This window comes from Coffea arabica, chromosome 10c (assembly GCF_036785885.1).
Source record: "Coffea arabica cultivar ET-39 chromosome 10c, Coffea Arabica ET-39 HiFi, whole genome shotgun sequence".
In the NCBI taxonomy this organism is placed as follows: domain Eukaryota; kingdom Viridiplantae; phylum Streptophyta; class Magnoliopsida; order Gentianales; family Rubiaceae; genus Coffea; species Coffea arabica.
The window spans coordinates 2,403,298-2,424,714 of record NC_092329.1 but is presented as its reverse complement, the minus strand read 5'-3'; the positions used below and the strand labels follow the sequence as shown (position 1 = coordinate 2,424,714).

The window sequence follows — 21,417 nt, the reverse complement described above, 5'->3', positions numbered from 1 at the left end:
CCGGCTTTTGAAGTGTCTTCGCAGAGTCCATTTATCGAAACACTCATACAAAAAACTGTGAGTTATGAAAGGGATACATACAGCCGCTTCACACGTGAGATCCTCGGCCCCCTTATCCAGCCCCTTGCTCGCCCTCGCCACCGTACTTTTGCCACCTGGCTTAATTCACGCGGTCTTTTTAGTCTCACGACATCTCAATTTGCAACCTCTAAAGACCGAGGGTGAAATTTCTCCCCATTTACATAACACATCTCCTGCAACCAAAATTGAAATCAAGATATAAGAGTATCGGATTAAAGGGATTTGCATGTCTACTTGACATCTTTATTCTCAAACTTGATTCCACTTCCTTGGCTTCAATACATAAATCAGATCTTAGAAAGGTCAAAACCAATAATCTTCAAGCACGACAATTCGAACAAACAAAATTGAGTTGACGGGAAATATCATGTAGCAAATTAATGCGTATTGTGATTTTAATCTGATAGGAAATTTTAGGCATAAGACCGCTCAACTTTCAAACAACGCTAAACAAAGCCGTAAATAGGATTTGCAGATGCTGTCAACAACTGCTGGAAAACATTGGTTAAAAGCTTTAAATTGGTTTCGTTGTTGCTGTTTCCATGGAAGAATAGTTAGAATAAATAATTTATTTTGTCTTCAAATTTTCTTCAACAATTATAATGGAGAGATTATGATGAATTTTCATAACCATATTTTATCTACGAATGAGAGATGAGCAGCGAATAGCAAACTTTTAGACAAGTCTTTTGATTTGATATACATTTCATTGTGCTGCTACAGGATGGTTGTGGAATTGGGGAGCAATTTCACCGTTTTTGAAAACTGCAGGCAAAATTGTTGCGAAATAAAAAAATGCAAGCGAGTAAGGTAACGTGCTAGCATTACATTGATGAGGCTGCGTAGGGGGCTTATTTAAGGGGCCGAGGATCTCGAGTGGCCTCTTCATAGTTCATACCTAAATGGGCAAATGGGTAGGTGGGGCGTATACGAGTCGAGTTGAGTTCGAGTAGTGATTAACTCCAACACTATTAATATCCTACTCGACTTAAATTCAAAAATTGAAGATCAAACTTGACTCAGTAAAATGTTAAAAAAAACTCGAACTCAACTCAATATGCCTCAAGTAAAAAAAAAAAAACGAACCATATCGAGCTTGAGTCCTCGATGCTGCTTTCAAGCATAGAAGTTTGATTAGATCTCATTTTTGAGCATCTAAGCTTGAAACCCTGAGAATGAAATTGAATTATATTTACTTCAAAATTCTATTACCTTTTTGTCATTAAAGAATTTTATTAAGTATGCAAATCATCTTGTAAATTATTTGAAAGCATAAATCCTTAGTGGTAATTTTATATTTAAAAATATATATTATTTAAATTAAAAAATACTCGACGAGTAGCTCGTCGAACTCGAACACCATGTATTTGAACTCGAAATGACTTGCATCCCTGCTCGAGCTAGCCGAACTTGGGTTTGAACTTTGGTTAAATCAAATTTGAACCGAGTAATTAACTAAACTACTTGCGAGCAGTACAATCAGCCCTATAAATGGCCAATAAAGTTGGAGGCCACAAGCAATAACCGCATCTTCCCAACTAAAAAGTATTCCTTCTTAGAAGACATAATTTTGGGTCCACCTCCTTCCAACAAAAAAAAAATATATACAACTAAAAGAAGTGTTTGTCCACTTGAATTGCACCTTGGGTACACAGCGGATTCCTATATATTTAGTTGCCCGGTGCCCAGAATCCTCCACCCCTACAAGATCAACCATTTCCACTACCAGTTGCTGGCCTCCTCCTGCTCTGCTCTCACAACTCTCACCGACTTCCTTTCATGGCTCAAACAACTCCAAACCACACTCAGACTGTTTCAGGCTGGGCAGCGAATGATTCTTCCGGCAAGATCACTCCTTACGTCTTCAAGCGAAGGTCAACCCATCTCTGTTAACGACTTTATTTCCGTATAATTAATGCATTATTTTACCAGTACTTGTGGTGGATTTATGTTCTGATGTTGCTCGTTGTTTTGCTCCTTGTCGGGGTTGTACAAGTTGCTTATAATAATCCAACTTACTAATCTTTCCATTTCCTGGGAATGATATAGTACTAGTTTAATTACTAAATAGAGCTAAACCTGACTGGAAAAGTTAATGAGCTAAGTTGGTGATGACGATTAAGCTTTTGCCATTTGAGCAGAGAAAATGGAGCGGATGATGTGACAATCGAGATCTTGTATTGTGGGATGTGCCATACAGACATACACCATGTCAAGAACGATTGGGGTATCACCATGTACCCTGTTGTCCCCGGGTGGGTGTACATGTTCGTTTCTTTTAAAAATGGTATGCAAGATATTCATCAATTTTTTGACAATCGAAAAAAAAAATGAAAATTTTTAGGCATGAAATTACTGGGATCATTACAAAGGTGGGGAGTAACGTGAGGAAATTCAAGACGGGGGACAAAGTGGGGGTGGGGTGCTTGGCAGCAACCTGTTTGCAGTGTGAGTTTTGCAAGGACTCCCAGGAGAACTACTGCGATGAGGTTCAATTTACTTACAATGGCATATTTTGGGACGGCAGCATCACTTATGGCGGCTATTCCAAAATGCTGGTCGCAGATCAGAGGTACATCGTCAATCTCAGTCTTCTTCTTCTTCTTCTTTCTGAAATACTCCTACTAATACTAGCAACAGCCGTACAAAAAAACAAGAGCCGGCCGGCTACAAACCCCACCAAATATAATAAGCATTGCTTTGTCCTTGTTTATATTACTCCCGTAGTAATAGCAAAAAGTCAGTTGTAGTACTATATATATATATTTTTTTTTGTGCATATAGGTATGTGGTGCGCGTGCCGGATAGCTTGCCGATGGACGCAGCGGCGCCACTGTTGTGTGCCGGAATCACAGTCTACTGCCCGATGAAAGACCACAATCTGTTGGAGCCGGACTCGGCTGCGAGAAAGATAGGGGTGGTTGGTCTGGGAGGTCTTGGGCATGTGGCTGTGAAATTTGCCAAGGCATTTGGTCATCATGTCACTGTCATTAGCACATCTCCCTCCAAGGAAAAAGAGGCCAAAGTTCGATTGGGTGCAGATGATTTCCTCCTCAGTACGGATGCCAAACTAATGCAGGTTTGTTTGTTGGCTCTGTTGTTGATTTCTAGAGACTGCCCTGCCCTGGGAGTACCAGTCAAAAAATTGCAGCATCTTCCTTTTCTTTTTTTATTGGTGCTGATGAACATTTTATACCATTAATAATAATGGTGTACTGTAGCAGACAAATGCTGCTCTCTAGGAGTTAAAATATTGTGAATTACCAGTCCAGATCCACTTAGATAAATCAAATTCTGTGAGCTGTGTCAAATAGCGATTGGATGATAGAAAAGATATAATATTATGTATCACATCACACCGCGTCATAGTGGTTTTTTTTTATTTTAAAAATCAAATAATTGATAAAAAAAAAAAAAAAAAATCTGATGTACAGCCAGGTAGCTTCCTGCTACCGTGTAAAAGCTAGCTTTGCAGTCAAAAGGCCTTTTCCACTTCAAAAGGACAATAATAATGAAAAGAAAGTTCTGTACCATTAGGGTAGTAGCAGTATTAACTATTAAGGCAAGACTCCCAAGTCTTAAGACGGTACTTTTGATTTTGGGGCGTTTCTGGACAATTTCGAGTGACAGACGAGGAAAAGGACTCTAGACTTCATTGTGGACACGGTCTCGGCTAAGCACTCTATTGGTCCCTTGCTGGAGCTGCTGAAAGTGAAAGGAACCTTGGTGATTGTGGGGGCACCTGAGAAGCCGATGGAACTACCCTCTTTTCCACTGATTTTCGGTGAGATTTCAATTGAACTCAAGTGCCAATCACAAAACAAAAAAGTCTTCCACGTAAATGTTGATTCAATTTCGGGGAATTCATATTCATTCTTGGATAATATTATACTACAACTACACATTACCAGCTTCAACAACCCGTAGATTGTCGGGTTCTTCTTCCATACCTCTGATGTCGAATCGAATGTGAATGCAGGGAAGAGGGTGGTGAAAGGAGGCATAATTGGAAGCATCAAAGAAACACAAGAAATGATGGAGGTTTGCGGCAAACGTAACATCGTGTGTGACATCGAAGTCGTCCAGACGGAGCAGATTAATGAAGCACTGGAGCGCCTAGCCAAGAATGATGTCAAGTACCGATTTGTCATCGATATCGCCGGAAAGTAAAGCCGTTCCCACTAAAAAAATTCAGCCTTAGCTGCATCCACACGGGATCCTTAGTGTCACTTTTTCAGTGACATTTCTATATTTATACCAAGTGTCCTGTTTATTTAATTTGTCATGTGCTATTTATTTAAATTTCTTCTACCATCACGTGATAAGTGGGATTGATATTGAATTTAACACCGAGTAATGACATAGAAAATCCCAACTGAGCTGCACCGGATTGTTTTTTTTTTTTTTTTTTTTTTTTGTCAATCGTCAACCCTACTCCTATTTCTACTCTATTCTAACCTAACTAGAGGGGAGACCCAACTGGACCTATGGGGGGACCGATGGGGAAGAACCACCACTAGACAACTGTGGCAAATTGGTGGGAGGCAAGGTTCGAACCCTTGCCTCCCACCCCACCAAAGCCTTAAAGGCTTGGTGGTGGCCATCAGCCTAAGGCTGATGGTTAGCTGCACCGGATTGTTAAAACACCGTTTTTTATTAGTCTCGTCTAGTGTCTACTAGATGGCATGGCAATTCTAAGTCTCGTTGATTCTCCATTTGTACCGTACTACTACTGGTGGTATTTTTCAAAACAATTTGAGCCGTAGTGTTTGTATTATTTTGGATTTGTTCACGCCACGTCTTTTGATGGTATTTGGATCAATTACTAGTATTAAATATCCCCCAAAAAATAAAATTCTCCAAAAAAAATAAAAAAGAACCCAATAAATGGGATCATGAGGTGAGGTTTCTCGTGCAGACGGGATCCTCTGTCCAATTTTCTATGTCCAATTTTCTGTCCAACACAAAACTACGTAGTTCCACTTATTCTTGTGACTGACGTGGCACATAAAAATAAATGCCTGTTTGACGCAAGCACCAAGCAACAGCCTTGTCAAATTGCAGACGGGATCCTCTGTCCAATTTTCTGTGCCCAATTTTCTGTCCAACACAAAACTACGTAGTTCCACTTATTCTTGTGGCTGACGTGGCACATAAAAATAAATGCCTGTTTGACGCAAGCACCAAGCAACAGCCCTGTCAAATTGTAACCATTCACCGTGAATTCCTCCAAAGCAAACCACTAGCCTAACGGAAAGACATAGCAAAATTTGAGACATACAGAGAGACAATCAAATTCTTGGAAGTACAAAGCAAAATTTGCAGCTGGGCCTAACGGAAAGAATAATCTAAAAAATTGGTGAAGGAAAACAAATTGTCCTTCTCGCTTTCTTTGAAGGAAAACAAATTGTGTTTTAACATTTTCAGATAGAAAAAGTGTTTCTTGTACCTTTTGCAATCTATTTTTTATTCTGGTAAATTGATTCCTCTTTTTGTTTTTTAAGTAGAATTATGTCTTCATTGATACAGTGTTCATTTAATTTATAATCCATCTCTTGGGGAAATATGGTTAAAAACTGACATATTTCATTGGCTTGGTTGACAAAGTTGCTAATTGAATGAAAAACCATGTGATGGATAAAAATTGAAAACCTTTAAACATCACGGAGACCTCTGCTATTTTAAGATGTAATAGCTGTTTTCTTTTCTTACCACCCCCCTTTCCCAGAGAAAAAAAACACCACCCCACCCACATACACGCATTTTATAAGGCATACGGATTGCGGTGGTAAACAAATATATGTGCTGCAATTTGGTTCACGATGATTGTTGTTTCAGATGTCAATGCCTAGAAGATTATATGCTTAGCCAGATGATTGTTGTTTCAGATGTAATAAAGATATGTAAATAAAGGAAATCCAAAAAAGAAGAGAGATCCAAAAGTATAATGGAGCCAAACAGGCATTTATTTTTATGTGCCACGTCAGCCACAAGAATAAGTGGAACTACGTAGTTTTGTGTTGGACAGAAAATTGGACACAGAAAATTGGACAGAGGATCCCGTCTGTTTCTCGTGTATCTTGGGCCTTTGGTTGTTAAATTAGCACTATAGCACTTACGGCTCCTCCGCTCGGAGCAACTCTGCCAACTCATCGCTCCAACAAAAAAAAAAAAAAAAAAAAAATTGCAAATGGGTACAAAAGATGAGTGGGTGAGGAAATAAGTGCAGACCATGTCGCCGCTGACTAGGTCGCCATCTCATCATCATCACCCTACACTTCCCCGTTGCCCAGGATTTGTTAGCCTACGTCAATGCAGCTTTCCACAACGCTACGTATAAACAGCACTTGGTTGACCCTGCTAATTACGTACATCAAAACTTGGGTAGCTTAAAAAAAAAATGGCCTACTAATTACGTACTGCACTTGTTTGGATATTCTGCCAATTAGATTTTTGAAAATTGAATCTAGTCAATGGTGATTCATTACTTATTGCTAAAAGACGACAGATTACTCCTTTTTTAAAAAAAAAAATAAAAAATAAACATTTTCACTATTTTTTAAATATGTAACTTTTATTTGTAGGATTATACTAATGGGTTTGTTTGGATAGAGTGTTATCTGAAATATTATTTGAAATAATTACTGTAGCATTTTTTTGTGATGTGATATATGTGACATAAAAAAATGATTGAAAATATAAAAAGGTGAGTTGAAAAATGTGTTTATAATGCAATCGAAATATTATTTGAAAAAATAGAATATCCAAACAAACCCACGTACGTCTCGTTATAAATTATAAAAAAGTTGGATGTTATTGAGAATCGTCTAATCCTTCTCTAACAATGCAATCTTAATTTCACACAACTATATAGAAATATAAACACACATAAACTGCTCCCCTCTCTTTTGTCTTGGGAATCACACCGGCACTCAGATGACATATTTAACGATTAAATCTAACAGAATGATCTCGAATCTTAACTTTATACATTTCAGTAGCCAAAACTCGACAATTGCAAAAATTTAGTGATAATTTGCTCCCACGAGAGTATTTCATGCAACCTTTTGCACTCTTCCTATCTTAGCATAATACGACTAGACTAGCATCTGTTATTGTAATGATGGTTTAAAGTGGAAATGTATTGGGTAATGTAATTCTTAATGGGGCTGGCTGAAGCTGGCAACAGGAGTGACTAACTTACCAACACTCGTCATGAATGTGCATGTATTTGAGATGAAATCATTTAAGAGAACCTGTCCCGTCCGCCAAGTTATTCATCCATATTAAACACACACACACACGCACACACGCAATGGAAAAATTTGTCATCAGGCACACAATCATTTGGCCGATTGACTCAGCCAACAACGCACGGTACCGATTCTGATTTTGCATTATTCTCCACCTCAAGTTTCGACCAGAGAAGGAGAAAAGAAGAAGAAAAAGAATGAAAGAAAGTAAGAAGGGAAACTTGTTAACAATTTGTCTAAAGCCTGGGCTGATCAAAGGATATAGACATTTGAAGGTTAAAAAACTACTCTCAGCAGTCTGAAATGCAGGTAACGAATGCACTAGCGTTAGCCCACAGAAGCCTCGGAGAAGACAACGTACTTATCCCCCCAAAAAAATAAAAAAATCAGTCAAATTCTTTGGCTAAAGACTAATTATTAAATGCACGTATGGTTGCCAAGCTACCACACTCTTTAAGACGAAGGTAAAAGCAATGCGTTAAACTCTTAATAGCTTTTCCTCCAGAAGGAAACCCAAAAAAAGAAAAAGAAAAAAAAAACTCATAACAGCTTCTTCCTTTGCACTGCTATCGTTGCTCTTTATTTCTCTTCTTTTCCCCATTCCTCAAATGCATTCATTCATGTCGAGGTGGTGAAGCTGGCATTCGTGTTAGAGACGCTCACGCTAACGTGTGATTGTCGTGAAACCCAGAAGCTTACAGGGCAAAAAAACTAGTACTTATCATACAGGATTATTATATATAAATAATATTCCTTCCTATATATCGCAGCCGTCTAACAAGGCTTTCGATTTTCTTTCTCATTCTCTCTTCTAGACTTGGCATACTTACATGATTCAGATTGTGAAAAGATGGTCTCGTCCAGACAGATTGAAGTTCCTTTTCAAGAAATACAACAGTAAGTTCATATGCCATCTCTGCCTTCTACTTTCATTCCAATTTTCAATTAGGAAGAGATGCAATTAATCAAGGTTTCATGAGCATTCAGGAGACGAGAATTGTAATGTTATTTCTCTCTTCATGTTTGCGTCATCTTATTGTATTTAATTCTTTCATTTAACACTACTGAGTTGATTTCTTGGATTGAGTTGATTTCTTGGATGGATGATCAGGTAGAAATGGTAAAACGCAAGATGATCGCTTGATGAACAAGTCAAACATTGTCGATGAAGAATACATGGAAGCCTTTAGGACCAATTCTTACATAGAAATTTGCAGCGAAGTTCAAAGCCAGTTGGCAAGAAAAAGTATTGATCGACTGTCCTCGTCTCCCTCTCTTCCACAGCATCTCTCTCAAGGTGTGCTCGAACCGTGCCCACAAACTCCATCGAATGTCAATAAGGGCTCTGCAAACGATCTTCATCAAATTCTATCGGGTTTCTTCAAAATTAGCTCTGAGGCATGCAAAACATGTGAGTTAATCTTGAGAAGCATTCATGAAACTAGGGCTAAGTACGGTACAATGAAAAGGGTGCTTAATCAACTCGAACAAATATCAGATGATGACCAACAAAATGAGTTATACAGGAACCTGGCTTCATTTGCATTACTCAGGAACCCGTTAGCCACTATTACCCAAGCTCAATTTCAACACATTCATGACGACCTCCATTCAGCACTCCAAAGATTCACTTCCAAGATTAAAAGGATTAGAAGGAGAAGAAAATTCATAAGATGTAGCAAGAGGTTTGCTAGAGGTACTCTGATAGCTGCAAGCTGTGCATTGACTATTGCCTTGCCAATACTTGTACTTCATAGCGCAGTAGGCATAGTAGCTGCACCAGCTCTAGTTGCTTGTTCCTTGGGGGCATGTATGAAGCGGATCAAGCAGACTAAAGAATGGCTGGTTCCAGAAACTTCCCTTGAAAGATTTGAAGCTCAACTTGACACTGCTGCTAAAGGGATCTACTTAATCATCAATGACTTTGACACAATGAGTCGGCTTATGACACTGTTACATGATGAAGTTGAACACAGTAAATTCCTAGCGAATTTATGCCTTAGCAGAAGAAGCAATGAGTTACTGAAGGAGGTCATAAGGGAGTTTCAAATAAACGAAACCGGAGTACTAGATGAATTAGAAGAGCTTGAGGAGAATGTATACTTGTGCATCCTCAACATTAACAGATCGAGAAGGTTGCTTGTTGAACAAATGGAAGTAGGCTAATCCTATTATTCTAGACAGGATACATAATGTGGGGGCACCGGGATGCTTTGAAGTATTTTTCTTGTTTGATACATTAGAATGGCAACTCCAGAAGCAGGATGCTAAAGAAGTGCTCAAGTGAATTTCATGGAATAGACATATTGACTTAATGATTTGATCAGCCGAGTCGGCACTAATGTATCACTATATTTTTTTTCCTGGCTTCGTGAGAGAGAGACTGCAATGTGAAAGGTGATCCCAGGAAATCTTGGATCAATGAGAGTGACTAATCATGCAACTAGTTTAAAGATATATTGTCCAAACTCTTGTTTGACTTGAACATATTTGTCTTTAGAACTCTCTCATCTACATTGATATATACATTAGAGAACTGCTTTTTAGTTTTCCTTCTTCTTTTCACTTGTCTGTGTATAGGATATTTGGTGGAAATTATCAAACATCTATTCTTTGGTTCAATACATATTTTGTTCTGAGAATATGAGGCTTTGTAGAAATTACAAGGATAAGGATTGCAATTATTTTGTAGAAAGCAATTACGTGCATCTCAAAAACTGGATTTTAATTATTTCGAAATGCAAAAACTAGAAAGCACAATGGACAAATCAACAAATAATGTACCTAACTAAAGCAAGGCACCTACCAATCCACCTGGAGACATACTAGTCAAGAAATGCCTCTTAACCTCTTATACTCTTCCACACCAACAAAAGAAGCCTCAACTTTACGCCAATCTACTAGCTTTGGCATAAAAATTGCAATATATCCTTCCCTATCTGCCTGCAATGAGGAAAAATGAACGAGGTAAATAGGTATATAAAAATTTGTAAATTCCTAGATCTAGACACACAAGCAACTACTGTTGCAAATTCATCATTGTGTCAGTGGAAATAAGTCAGGCACCATATGAGATGCCAGAATGCAATAGCAGTACTCCACTGATCAAATACTTGGTGCAGACAGAGGATTTATCACTATTAATTTCTCAGGCAGTTCTATGGGCAGAAGAGCCAAATGGACATAAGATAATACACGTGAATCAAGAATTATATTACTTCCACAACTCTAAACTATGCACTCATGCAAGTCCATACAATCCTGGAAATCATTTCCAATTTAACTAGCATAATCCAAGGTCTGACTAAGCCTGGAATTGTCGCTAAAAACTTTGTGCAACATAAATACAACTCTGACAAGCATCATAAGTTTTTCATCAAAGAAGCACTAGCTTTTTGGCAGATAAAATCTTCACTGGTACAATCAGAGAGGATGAGTAGTTGTTCAGACTTACAAAATTAATAACTAAACATTAGGATCAAATACCACTTCAGCATGACTTCTTTTAATCTTAAACTGCATTGGACACAAATAGAACCAAATGCTTCACTAAAGTTTGTAAAATCCAAGCCTGTAATTAACTTTATGGAAGAAAAATTTTTTGGTGCCATTCCTTTTGAAGATATGATGAGATGAATTGGTACTCATAGATTAGTAGAACTTATGCATGATGCAAATTCACATATGTACAAATCTTTGGGCCATTCTGTGGTGAATATTTTAGAAGCTACAACCAGATAATAGAACTCACCGATGAATTAAGCAAACCAGGTTGCTTCATTAATCTCTCATTTACTTCCAACAGAGACCCTTTGACACAGCATCTGTCACAGAAAGGTATTGTCTTCTTCACTTGAGTATAAAAAGTTATATAGAACACCTGAAGGACCAAAAATGACACAGGAAAAAAGAAACTCTACCTCACAATGTAAGAAGAATCCTTGGTGATTACTTTACATAATGCTGTATTGGACTCAAAATGTTGTGCATTCTGCACAAAAACAGTTTGAAATGATGCTTTTTATAAAATTGAATATCAGAATGCATGAAAACAAGAGCAAAATTTCAAACTTAAGCACCGATGTTCAACAGAAACTATCTCTCAACCATCTCAGAAAATTAGCACTAGTTTTAGATGGCATGCAACTTTAGCAACACTCAGATGGTAATCCTGGTTTCCCCTCCCTCATTCAGCAGATCAGTGGACAGTTGTTTATATGGTTATTATTGCAACTCTTAATCAGACCAAGATATCTTTTCTTTCAGCCTCTTACCCAAGTACACACTCTCTTTTAGTCCTTCCATAGTATAAAACCAGATGCAAAGATCAGTAGAACTAGATGTGTTGGACTTATCAATAATGAATTAGGTACAAACAAAATCTCTCTCCCCCTCAGTGTGGATGTATAAAAATTAATGAACTAATTCAATCAAAATATAATTCTGCCTACCTCCTCTAAGTCCATTACTCACTCCAAGTGTTCCCTTCCCCTACCGCATGAGTCTACGACCAAAGCAAGCAGCTTAACAGCGAATGGAAGGACGGCAAAAAGTTCTTTTCCAATTATTTCATCAACTAGGCAACAAATGAAACCACATTAGAAACTATACACACCAAGCCCAGATATAACAGCATTGCTAACTTGTTACTTAATTCCATTATTTCCTTCTAAGCTTAGAGGAGTCATCACAAATTTGCACAAGATTACCTTTTTCCGCTTTCCTGTAACCTTAATCCCACTTCGATCAGCCTTTCCGACATTGAAATCAACACCTGTAATTCCTCCTTCGTCCTTAAAAGCCACATGAGTTGAAGCTAACCCAACTATGCACAAGCTACTCTTAGAACGGCATGGGAAAAAATGATTAAAAAGCTAATTGAATACAAGCTAAAGAGTTTTACCCATCAGCTAAAAAAAAATCATAGTTTTACCCATTAGCATGACGATGAACATACTGATCATGCCCAGGTTTCATAAAATCTGAGACCAGATAAATCAAGGAAAAGAAATTAAAAAAGCAAAACATAGACTCGGAACAAAAAATAAAATAAAAAAAAACCAGTTCAAATTTTCAACCAGGGAAGCCAAAACGGAATAGAAATGTACCTGGGGCATAATATGTGATGAAGTTGGATTGAATTGCAGTTGGTGGAGTGAGAGGAAGGTCTTCTATTTTTGGAACCAATAGTCTCCTTAGCTCCTCGTCTTCTATATCTCCGTCAGTACTATCTTCAATTCCTGAGCTTTGGAATGTATTAGGATGAGAAGGAGATTGGAGAATTGAAGTGTTGATGTTATGATCTCGGGATTGGAGGTTGTTGTCGGCGTTCAGCTCCGTCATTGAAATTGGAGGGCGATGAATTTTTTAACGGCCAACTGCTCTTAGGGCGGTAGCTGAAGGACGTTGATGATGCTCTAGCCTATTGGGCAGTGGGCTGTGTTGAGCAAGCCTAGCCTAGCAGGGACTAGTCTAGTCGGAGTTGGGTCAAATAGGCATAGAATTGGCTACTAGTGAAGTAGTGATGAATATTAGCATAGTACAACTAATAGATGAACAAGGACTGTGTTTGGACCGGAGATTATTTATTCAAATATATTTATTTATATTATTATTATAATTTTTAATACACTTTTTATCTTTTCAATTATGTTTTTATCTCATATACATCACATCACAAAAAGTGTTACAGTAAAAATATCTCAAATAATTTACAATCCAAACACACTCAAGGGCTCTTGGATGAAATTTCTATCCGGTTATCCAAAAATTTTCTTTTAATTAAAGGTTAACACATTTAAAATTTACCTAAATTACCATATATATATACTAATAATTATTACCTTTTCTTGCATTTATATCATTTTTCTATTTAATCTTACTAATCATTTCTTGTATTTATTTACTTTTTCTAATTAATCTTACATTTTAAAAATATGACATTTGAAATATATCTTAACAACTGTACAATGGGCACCAGTTAGACAAACTCTTGATTAAAAATTAATTTTTAGGCAATTAACCACAATAGATAATATATGAAAGAAGGACTAAGTTATTTACATTGATTTATTTACTTACCCAAATCAATTATTAACATATTGAAGCCATTTTGGATGGAAGACATTTCAGGGTTCAATATTATTTTATATTTATTAATTTTTTTGGATGTGTTGTATTAACAATCCTCAGTAGTATCCTCAGTATATTATTTTATATTTGATGTATTGGTTAGTATAGATTCATAATGAATTTCATCACAATGAAATTGAAATCATGCTTCTTATAAAAAATAAAAATTTTATTGAAGCCGCGTATATATAAACTATTTTATTTCACATTTAAAGTGTTACCTAAATTGGAGAATTCTACCGTATCTTTTGGATATGATATTCATGAGTATCAATTTATCGTTGGATATGTAAAAAGAGATATCAACTCTTAAATGATTTTAAAATTTTAAATTATTAAATAACGGGGCAAAAGTTTATTGGATTACAATTATAGATATAGGAATCAAAAGCGATGATAGAATTTTCCACCTAAATTATTCCTGACCCGCTCGAGATTTGGACGATAAACAGATAGAACGGTTAATCCTATTTATTATTTAGTAGCACCAGTGTAGTAGAATTCAACAATAGAAGTGGAAACAATTTGCCAATTAGGCTTTCTTAATTATATTGTGAAACAATCGGGAACATTGGAATAAGAATGAAGCCTACGAACTCAGACTGGCCTCGGTTACACATATATGCTCTTCTCGTACCTTTCTTCGGAGACAAATCAATATAAAATTTAAAGAACCCCCGGAAAACAAAGTAAAACGGCGAGTCAAAGATTTGCTGACATGATGAGTCGGCGTTGAAGAAATTACCTAATTAACAACTCTACAATTCAACCTAATCTCTTGTCCACCTCCACTGCTTATGCTACTCATCTTGATCATAGACTTGACAAAGGCTGTATAAAACTCTTCCTGGGAGTTAGCGAACTTTGAGACCAATGTTTTTGTAGTTGTAGCTGTCAATAAGGCTTCATCTGAAGAGAAAATACTCTTGCCTAGAACGAGTAACTTGAAATATATGTTGTCGAACGCGGTTGCCGAGGAATCCAAGGTGGCACCCGCACTCCTGACCTTGTTGTGCATGGGGCAGACATTCCTCAAGCTGGCTGCAAATGATGGTTGCAAGGAGGGATCTACATCATGAGCGGTGCCAAAGTTGTGGATCCTGTTCTGGAAGGATGAGCAATGAGAAAAACCTAGGGTGTGGCCTCCTGCATATCAGTAATCAGATTACTATATGTTTTTTTTAAGTAGAGTCATGATTTGAGAATTGCGGGCATCCACGGTTGGATCAGGACTTTGAGAATTAATGGGTAGGCTAATTTTGTGTGTGTTAGTGTTCCTGTAGCTGTAAGGGAAGTTACCAGTGATCTTAATTAATGAAGAGGACAAACAGGAAAAATTAATTCGGGATTAATTAACCTGAAAGGGCCACTAAATCTTCCAGTGCTAGGCCTCTCTGAAAGAAACTTTGCTGCAATTGAGATATGTTAAAGGTAGGAGCAGGCAGTTGTCGAGTTTCACCGGCCTTCGAAATTCCGCCATCTTTCCTTCCTTTAGGCACATTCCAAGAAGGCCCTCCGGACTACGACATTTAAGCAAATGAGAGTGTAATCAGTGCACCACATCAACATACAGAATATGTAAATGTGAACATTACGGCCCATCAACTTGCCATTTAGTTATACTCGACACTCAACAGGTAGGATTAAGGAAGAAGTCGTATCTGAATTATATTACTACAATTCTTTTCTTTTCTTTTTTAAAACTATCATATGTTTGTGAAACAGCTACTAATCTATTCTCTAAAGAAATGCTGTCAAGAATCAAGCTACACAAGCAGTAAGTAAGTCGGTGGCACTCACTAGTGCAACTGCATCTCTAGCAGCCAAGGCCAGTGTGTCAGCACAAGAGACCACACCAGGGCACTGGGATTCTACTTCTTTTTTAGCAAGGTCAATGACATAGAATGCGTGCAGTGAAATATTTGGAGGTCCGTCTTTTTCAGCCGCGTTCATGGCAGTCGAATTTAGCAGCACAGAACCATCACATCCCTTCAAAAGCAAAGATGAATAAGCAAAATTCCATGAATATTGTTGTAGGCATGACAAAATCAGCAGTAAGGAAAATGAAAGTAACACGATTAAGAAGAGATTACTCTAATAAAGCAGTCATGGAAGTGCATCCGAAGCAGGGCAGCTGGGACCGTCTTGTCATTCATCATGGCTTTCTTCACTACTTTGGTGATGATTGACTCGGCCTTCGGGCATGTATGATCATAGTAATCTGAGCTCAGTGCAGCTGCAAACGGAGAAAACACCCAAGATAATACCACAACAAAAACTAGCGGAAGCATTCTAAGCCTTAATAATCCTGCCATTGTAGATAGTCTTATTTGGTTTGCTGAAGTTATCTTAGGTAGTATTTGTAGGCGATCGAAGAGGAGAGATTGAAATAAGAATTGAAGGAATTTGAATAAAGGTTTGTTTGTGGATATAGAATAAGACCGTTAAGTGGCAAGTTTGGTGAGCTAGAACCACTGGATGTTTGATAGAGTTGCTGAAGAAATATTCCCACATGAACGCAAAGCCCCATGCAAAATTTTTAATCTTGTACGTCAACTCACGAGCATTTTCCATTTCTGCGTACACTTTCTTTTTCTTCTGTTTTTCCCCCGCGAATAAAACAACGAATGCAATTCCAAATCTGTGAGAAAGCTTCGCGCACGGTGTACTGCATTTGGAGTAGTACATATTAGTTTATAGTAGTAAAAGTTTCTCCTTTTAGTTCTGACTCCTAACCAGAGAAAGACGGTACCAACTTGAAGATTAAGTCCCCTTTGGTGGATTAGGTTGAACAAATAAAGGTGAGTTTCGCAAATCTTAATTGCTTTACTTCCTTTTCTTGGTAGCCGGAGCCCTAACTTTACTTCTTTCCGGTAAATATATACACATATTTTTTAGCACACTATTTTCATCCCAACAGTGATCATCATATCCATATGCATCTGATGAAGCAGTCGAGCTTGGAGGTATCTTAACATGTCCAATTTGACAGGCTGCTGCATATGTTGGATGCAACGAAAGCTTCTTCAACAGGAAAAATTCATTGTGACAAACCCCCTGTAAATGCTGGCTTGATATACTAAACATTAGTATAAAATAATTCCTGAAGACGTGTATCATATGAAAAAGGTTTAGTAAATTCTATTAGCACTGCCTACTTTCAGAATATATTATATCCTTCGATCTGCTAGTCACTACTTTAGGCCCCAAGTAACTAATCCCAGGTGGAGTCAGGTTGAACGAACCCCATAAGAGAGCAAAGTCTCAGCTGACACTACTGTCTCCCCATTCACTCCAACCCGAAACTTTGCTTTAGAGAAACCGAATTGCCACTCAGATCAACCGGTGTTGGTAAAATATAGCACTAAATTGTTTTCGTTAGTAAGGTTTGCAGAATTAAGAAAGCTCCTGCTGGAAACCGGTAATGATGATGGACATACGTTTCGAGGGAAACCTGGGCCGGTCCAACTCATAACTTTATGGGCCTGCTACTGGAACGCTACAGCGGAATCTGTTGGACAAAGTTGACACCAGCCCAGCATTTTCTTGGACCAATGTACTTACAGAAGACGGAGCCACCGACATAGGACAGCCCGTTTTAGTGCTTGTACATATATCATCATGTCATTAAAAAAAAAAAATTACAATAATTATTTCAAATAATATTTGACATAACTCCCTCTCCATCCCATTATTATTTTCCGACCAAGCAACTTAATCTTTCCCTTTAAAACCCAATTAATTCATATTTGCGGCTAAGTAGAAGAGGGGAAAGAAAAGTAATTCCAGTAGTAGACAATTTACCAGTTTATGCTCTTTTCCCTTTGCTTGATTTGTTGGGATATTTCGCATAAAATTAAGCACATTTCAATGTCGTCGTGTTTAATCCTCCCATCTTTTTTTTGCATGTTCCTCCCCCACCATATTCAAATTATATTTCTATTTTATCATCATTTTTGCACTTCCAACTTATGTTGGAGTGGAAAATTTTATTAACACCCACTGCCACACCAATTTAGGCAACTTAGATCAGTTCAGCAGAACACAAGAACTTGGTTGACCAACACCAAAAAACTTAAAACTTGAAGTGCTATTACAAAATAATAATAATAAATTGAAGTGCGAATGGAAGAAAGTATATATCTTATTAAGTGTTCATATGACAGAGCATATCATCAATCAAGAAAAAAGTAAAAGGTTCAGTACAGCCTCCTTTTATCAACTTGTGTTTTAGTAACTTGGCAAGTACCTTCAGTCCCCAACCAATGGAGTAGGAAATACTAAAGCGACTTTGACTAGGTACATACATACACGTAGGATATATATACCAGCCATTTTCTGGTGGGCTCGAGTTCATCTCATGGGTTTTCTTGTCATCCATGATCAAACCCAAAAAAAAACTTCAATTTCCTCCTCCTCCTCAGCTCAATGCTGTTGATGGTGTGGTTGTATTTGCGTGAAAAAATTGGCGGGCTGCTTCAGTCAAATAGTAAGCACGCCCCTGCCTACCAAAAACCTCCAAAAATATATCTATATATAAAAGAAAAGAAAAAACCCAGAACTCTTTCGTATAGCCCCTCTCTCTTTCTCTTTTTTTTTTGTGGGGGGGAGAGGTGACAGATAGGGGAGGGGGTTCCAGGCTTAGTAAAATTGTAACGGGCTGGAAAACGTTTGGCCGAAGTTCCAATTTGATGGGACGATGTTTGGAAACACCTTGGTCTGACCATCAGACGTAGTTACTCTGAAGGATAAGGCTTGGCCATTGAGATAGACGTTGGACTGCCAATTTGCACCCCAGTTCCTAGACATTGCCATCCAATTGGTTCCTGTGCCTTTGATTTGAACCGATGCTACCGATCCCGGTCCACCAACGTTCGATATCAAGACGAGTTCAAAATAATCCCTTCCGTTGATGGTAAATCTAACTCCGCCATGTTTGTTGCAGGGAACTCTGCATCACACAAAACGTTACATTTTCTTTCATTACCCCACACTCCACAAGGACAAGGACAAGGAAAAAAGATGAATCATGAAAGAAGAGATTCAGACCTTTGGTACAGCACAGGAACGATTCCACCTCTGTAGATTCCGATCTTTTCCCAAGCGGGTTGAGCCATGTCGAAGTGCGGCCGGGGAGGGTTGCACCAGCCTCCGTTGTCGCTTGGAAGATCATAATTAGGAGGGCAGAAGTTGGTTGCCGTGACGGTGATAGATACACCTTTCCTGCACCACCGTGGATCTGCGTTGTAATCGCAGATAATCTTGTAGCATTGGCCGCAGGATGCCCCGTCGTTGAACAATGCAGTGCTCAATGCTGCAGTCCTAGTCCCATAACCAGCGGAATACAAGTTACCGTATCCACAAGCACCCCCTGCACCCGAGCCAGTGTTCCCAGTTAGAAAGTGTCTAGTGTAACTCGGTCGGTACAAAATAAGAGAAGAGATTGCTTCATAACTTACCCATTGTACCAGAAGCGTCGCTACCTCCATAAAATGTTGCATGAGCACTCATCCATCCCGAAGCTGTGAAGGCATTGGCATTATTGGCGAAAAGGCAAGCTAAGAAGAAAGCCAATGCCAGAGTTGCAGAGCATCCCACTTTTTCCATGTTGATCACAACTTACAAGAGAAGAAGGAAGAAGGTTGGGGTGGGATATTCAAGAATGTGTTTGTCTGTATTTAATGGCTAGAGCGGGGAGTTAGATGCGGGTTTAAATAGGACAGAAATCTCTAATGCAACAACCTCACATGGGATTTAGATTTACTGCTGCAAATTGACAGAAACCTTCAATCCCATTTTGTATTTTTCTTTCTTTCTTTCTTTCTTTATATAATACGCGAGGCAAAGTCTGAAGAATTTCTGCACCTCATTCAATAATTCCCATGTTCTGCTCTCTCAAGTCCGTCCACACCCACATGCTTCTCCCAACAGAAGAGCCGTGAATGGATCAAAATCCACAATCCGCCCCCCCAAAATTGCTTCATTTTCATATTCTATTTTTTAACTTGTATCTATATAGTTCAGTAGCCACAGGAACAGAGCGAGGGAAATGAACCCAACATATATATTCAATGCCTTAATAGTATGACGGAATATTTATTTTTTGCTGAAAATGGTCTGATGCAACGCTCACATGGGATTCGTTTGACCTTACGTGATAAAGTTCCCAGCGTTCTCATGTGTGATGCACATGTCTTTGACATTAACTCCTGAGGCTTTATTACTTGTTTATCCAGATGCTTAGGGTGGTGGGGGGAATTCGTCTGTATCATCAACGATCCACATGTATATTTATATCATACCAATATGCTGTTGATGGAATCTACCTCCCCAATCCACATTCCCCGTTCAAATGTAGTTGTTACTGATTCTGGGCTCATTCATCTTTTGGAAACTGTCATTCAAGATCTATAAGTTCGCTCTTTTTTTTTTTTTTTGGGTGGTTCAGAAATGATGTGATTGGCCATGAAGATGACAAGGGGAAGACTACTGATTCCAAGAATTTTTGGTTCATGATTGATAGATACCTTAATCATTGAGATATGGGCCGGAAGGCCTTGTTTGGATTGTCGTTTTCCGTCGGAAAATTACGTCGTTTTCCGTGATCACATTTCCCTATTACCTTTTTTTCTCACATACATCAAATCGCTACAGCAATTTTTTTGTGTTAGGACTTTCTCATTTATCCCCATCTATGAGTTCTGTAGGGGCAGAAAGTGAATTATTTTGCCGTGCAGGCATTATTTCATGCGATTCTAACTACTACCCCCTTAACGTCAAAAGTCTAAGGAAAAAACATAACTACTACCCCTTACCAACACCCCCACCCAAAAAAAACCCCACCAAAAAAATGAAAAAGAAAAAAATTACTCAACTTATTGACCATATTGGCAAAAAAAAAATGTTAAGAGTCCCATCTTGTTGCTAAGGAACTTTCACCAATTTGAGAAGGAAAAGGCAATTATGCCGCGATTGCTCCTTCCATATCAATGTGAAAGGTTATCAGCAACCAATTAAGAAAATGAGGAGCTCGTACACTCCAATTTTCCCTTCACACAACAAGAACAAGGCATAGGCATGTGATGTGATGATTGATAATTTTATTTCAAATTGGTATCACCGTCAAGCATGACTTACAGGCCATATCATTTAGCCAGGAAAGTTTAGATTGACTGAATTTGAGGGCGGGGGACACGGACACAAACAATCCATTAGGTGACAACCAACTATTATCGTACAAGTTCAATGGATGAAGAAATGAAATTGTACAAATTTTTTTTTTTGTTTGATTGGATGGTTTTTAGACATTGGATGGGATGCCATTCCTGCAAAGAAACTACAAATACTCCCTCCATAACCATAAGGTAACTAATCGTGACAATTTAACTTCGCCTTCTGAATTACATACAACGCTGTAAAATATTGAGCATTGACTACGAAATTCTAGTTGAACTAATATCCTTTTAAAGCAATCAAAAATTAAAGCTAATTAGCATTGACTACGAAATTTATTTATTTTTCCCCTTTCTATGAAAAGCATTGCCATTGATCGACTACCAACGAAGAACAGCAATGCATGGATTAATGACCACCTAATAACCTAACCTTGAAGAAATATGAATGTCAATCATTATTGGATTATTAAACTGATTACGAGGAAGTTGTAGAATGCTTGAAAGAACCACCACCACCGCATTAATCATTATGGTTTGAGCTTCACTCCATAATTTTGTATTCCTAGATGGGGAAAATTTTCGCTGCCCTTAGTGCCAAGCCAAGCTTTTGAAGAAATTTTATTGATAAAGAATCTGACGGAAACAGATTACGATAGAAATGCATGGGGAGTGCTAAATATTAAGAGAAACCAAACCAAAGAGAAAAAAAAAAAACACAACAACTCTTGCCTTGTAAGTACTAGAAATGCAAGTAGCAGATGAATTTTTTAGAGAGT

General features: G+C 38.0%; 5 protein-coding genes across 9 annotated transcripts; 2 read left to right on the top strand and 3 right to left on the bottom strand.

Annotated features, from left to right (window-relative positions):
* The first annotated feature begins 1,727 nt into the window (after positions 1-1,727).
* On the top strand, positions 1,728-4,359 carry LOC113712500 (probable cinnamyl alcohol dehydrogenase 6). Its single transcript, XM_027235961.2, has 6 exons — positions 1,728-1,955; positions 2,223-2,336; positions 2,426-2,653; positions 2,866-3,160; positions 3,712-3,865; positions 4,061-4,359. Exons 1-6 carry the CDS (start codon positions 1,861-1,863, stop codon positions 4,249-4,251), a joined length of 1,077 nt encoding a protein of 358 aa, XP_027091762.2. The 5' UTR covers positions 1,728-1,860; the 3' UTR covers positions 4,252-4,359.
* A 3,440-nt stretch (positions 4,360-7,799) lies between these two features.
* LOC140016153 (UPF0496 protein At1g20180-like) lies at positions 7,800-9,886 on the top strand. Its single transcript, XM_072069573.1, has 2 exons — positions 7,800-8,231; positions 8,446-9,886. Exons 1-2 carry the CDS (start codon positions 8,165-8,167, stop codon positions 9,498-9,500), a joined length of 1,122 nt encoding a protein of 373 aa, XP_071925674.1. The 5' UTR covers positions 7,800-8,164; the 3' UTR covers positions 9,501-9,886.
* Positions 8,453-12,836, bottom strand: LOC140016154 (uncharacterized). 5 transcript variants are annotated; one of them, XR_011822522.1, is made up of 8 exons: positions 12,443-12,836; positions 12,268-12,316; positions 12,044-12,170; positions 11,255-11,325; positions 11,086-11,158; positions 10,141-10,277; positions 8,865-9,284; positions 8,453-8,727 (listed from the first exon to the last, which is right to left on the bottom strand). XR_011822522.1 is itself a non-coding variant. In XM_072069574.1 (7 exons), exons 1-6 carry the CDS (start codon positions 12,675-12,677, stop codon positions 10,164-10,166), a joined length of 669 nt encoding a protein of 222 aa, XP_071925675.1. In that variant the 5' UTR covers positions 12,678-12,836; the 3' UTR covers positions 8,453-9,284; positions 10,141-10,163. The 5 variants fall into 5 exon arrangements, 4 of the variants coding, with proteins under 4 accessions (XP_071925675.1, XP_071925676.1, XP_071925677.1 ...); XM_072069574.1 differs by having other exon boundaries at positions 8,453-9,284; XM_072069575.1 differs by lacking the exon at positions 8,865-9,284.
* A 1,145-nt stretch (positions 12,837-13,981) lies between these two features.
* On the bottom strand, positions 13,982-15,780 carry LOC113712893 (peroxidase 64-like). The gene is made up of 4 exons (XM_027236516.2): positions 15,560-15,780; positions 15,267-15,455; positions 14,824-14,986; positions 13,982-14,612 (listed from the first exon to the last, which is right to left on the bottom strand). The coding sequence occupies exons 1-4, from the start codon at positions 15,755-15,757 to the stop codon at positions 14,212-14,214; spliced, it is 951 nt and encodes a 316-aa protein (XP_027092317.2). The 5' UTR covers positions 15,758-15,780; the 3' UTR covers positions 13,982-14,211.
* Positions 15,781-17,592: 1,812 nt separating this feature from the next.
* On the bottom strand, positions 17,593-19,267 carry LOC140016193 (expansin-A11-like). Its single transcript, XM_072069644.1, has 3 exons — positions 18,926-19,267; positions 18,516-18,837; positions 17,593-18,417 (listed from the first exon to the last, which is right to left on the bottom strand). Exons 1-3 carry the CDS (start codon positions 19,071-19,073, stop codon positions 18,108-18,110), a joined length of 780 nt encoding a protein of 259 aa, XP_071925745.1. The 5' UTR covers positions 19,074-19,267; the 3' UTR covers positions 17,593-18,107.
* Between the last annotated feature and the right edge of the window lie 2,150 nt (positions 19,268-21,417).

Bases quoted from the DNA above. Each gene is read 5' to 3' on its own strand.
- LOC113712500 (XM_027235961.2), top strand. From the start codon at position 1,861: ATGGCTCAAACAACTCCAAACCACACTCAGACTGTTTCAGGCTGGGCA. The intron at 1,956-2,222 runs GTCAACCCATCT...CCATTTGAGCAG, and splicing joins CCTTACGTCTTCAAGCGAAG to AGAAAATGGAGCGGATGATG. The intron at 3,161-3,711 runs GTTTGTTTGTTG...TTCGAGTGACAG, and splicing joins CGGATGCCAAACTAATGCAG to ACGAGGAAAAGGACTCTAGA.
- LOC140016153 (XM_072069573.1), top strand. From the start codon at position 8,165: ATGATTCAGATTGTGAAAAGATGGTCTCGTCCAGACAGATTGAAGTTC. The intron at 8,232-8,445 runs GTAAGTTCATAT...ATGGATGATCAG, and splicing joins CCTTTTCAAGAAATACAACA to GTAGAAATGGTAAAACGCAA.
- LOC140016154 (XM_072069574.1), bottom strand. From the start codon at position 12,677: ATGACGGAGCTGAACGCCGACAACAACCTCCAATCCCGAGATCATAAC. The intron at 12,317-12,442 runs GTACATTTCTAT...ATCTGGTCTCAG, and splicing joins CATCACATATTATGCCCCAG to ATTTTATGAAACCTGGGCAT. The intron at 11,326-12,043 runs GTAATCTTGTGC...GTTTTTGTGCAG, and splicing joins TTACAGGAAAGCGGAAAAAG to AATGCACAACATTTTGAGTC.
- LOC113712893 (XM_027236516.2), bottom strand. From the start codon at position 15,757: ATGCTTCCGCTAGTTTTTGTTGTGGTATTATCTTGGGTGTTTTCTCCG. The intron at 14,987-15,266 runs GTGAGTGCCACC...TAAATGTCGTAG, and splicing joins CTAGAGATGCAGTTGCACTA to TCCGGAGGGCCTTCTTGGAA. The intron at 14,613-14,823 runs GTTAATTAATCC...ACTGATATGCAG, and splicing joins AGATTTAGTGGCCCTTTCAG to GAGGCCACACCCTAGGTTTT.
- LOC140016193 (XM_072069644.1), bottom strand. From the start codon at position 19,073: ATGGAAAAAGTGGGATGCTCTGCAACTCTGGCATTGGCTTTCTTCTTA. The intron at 18,838-18,925 runs GTAAGTTATGAA...GCTCGGGTGCAG, and splicing joins CGACGCTTCTGGTACAATGG to GGGGTGCTTGTGGATACGGT. The intron at 18,418-18,515 runs GTCTGAATCTCT...TGTGTGATGCAG, and splicing joins GTTCCTGTGCTGTACCAAAG to AGTTCCCTGCAACAAACATG.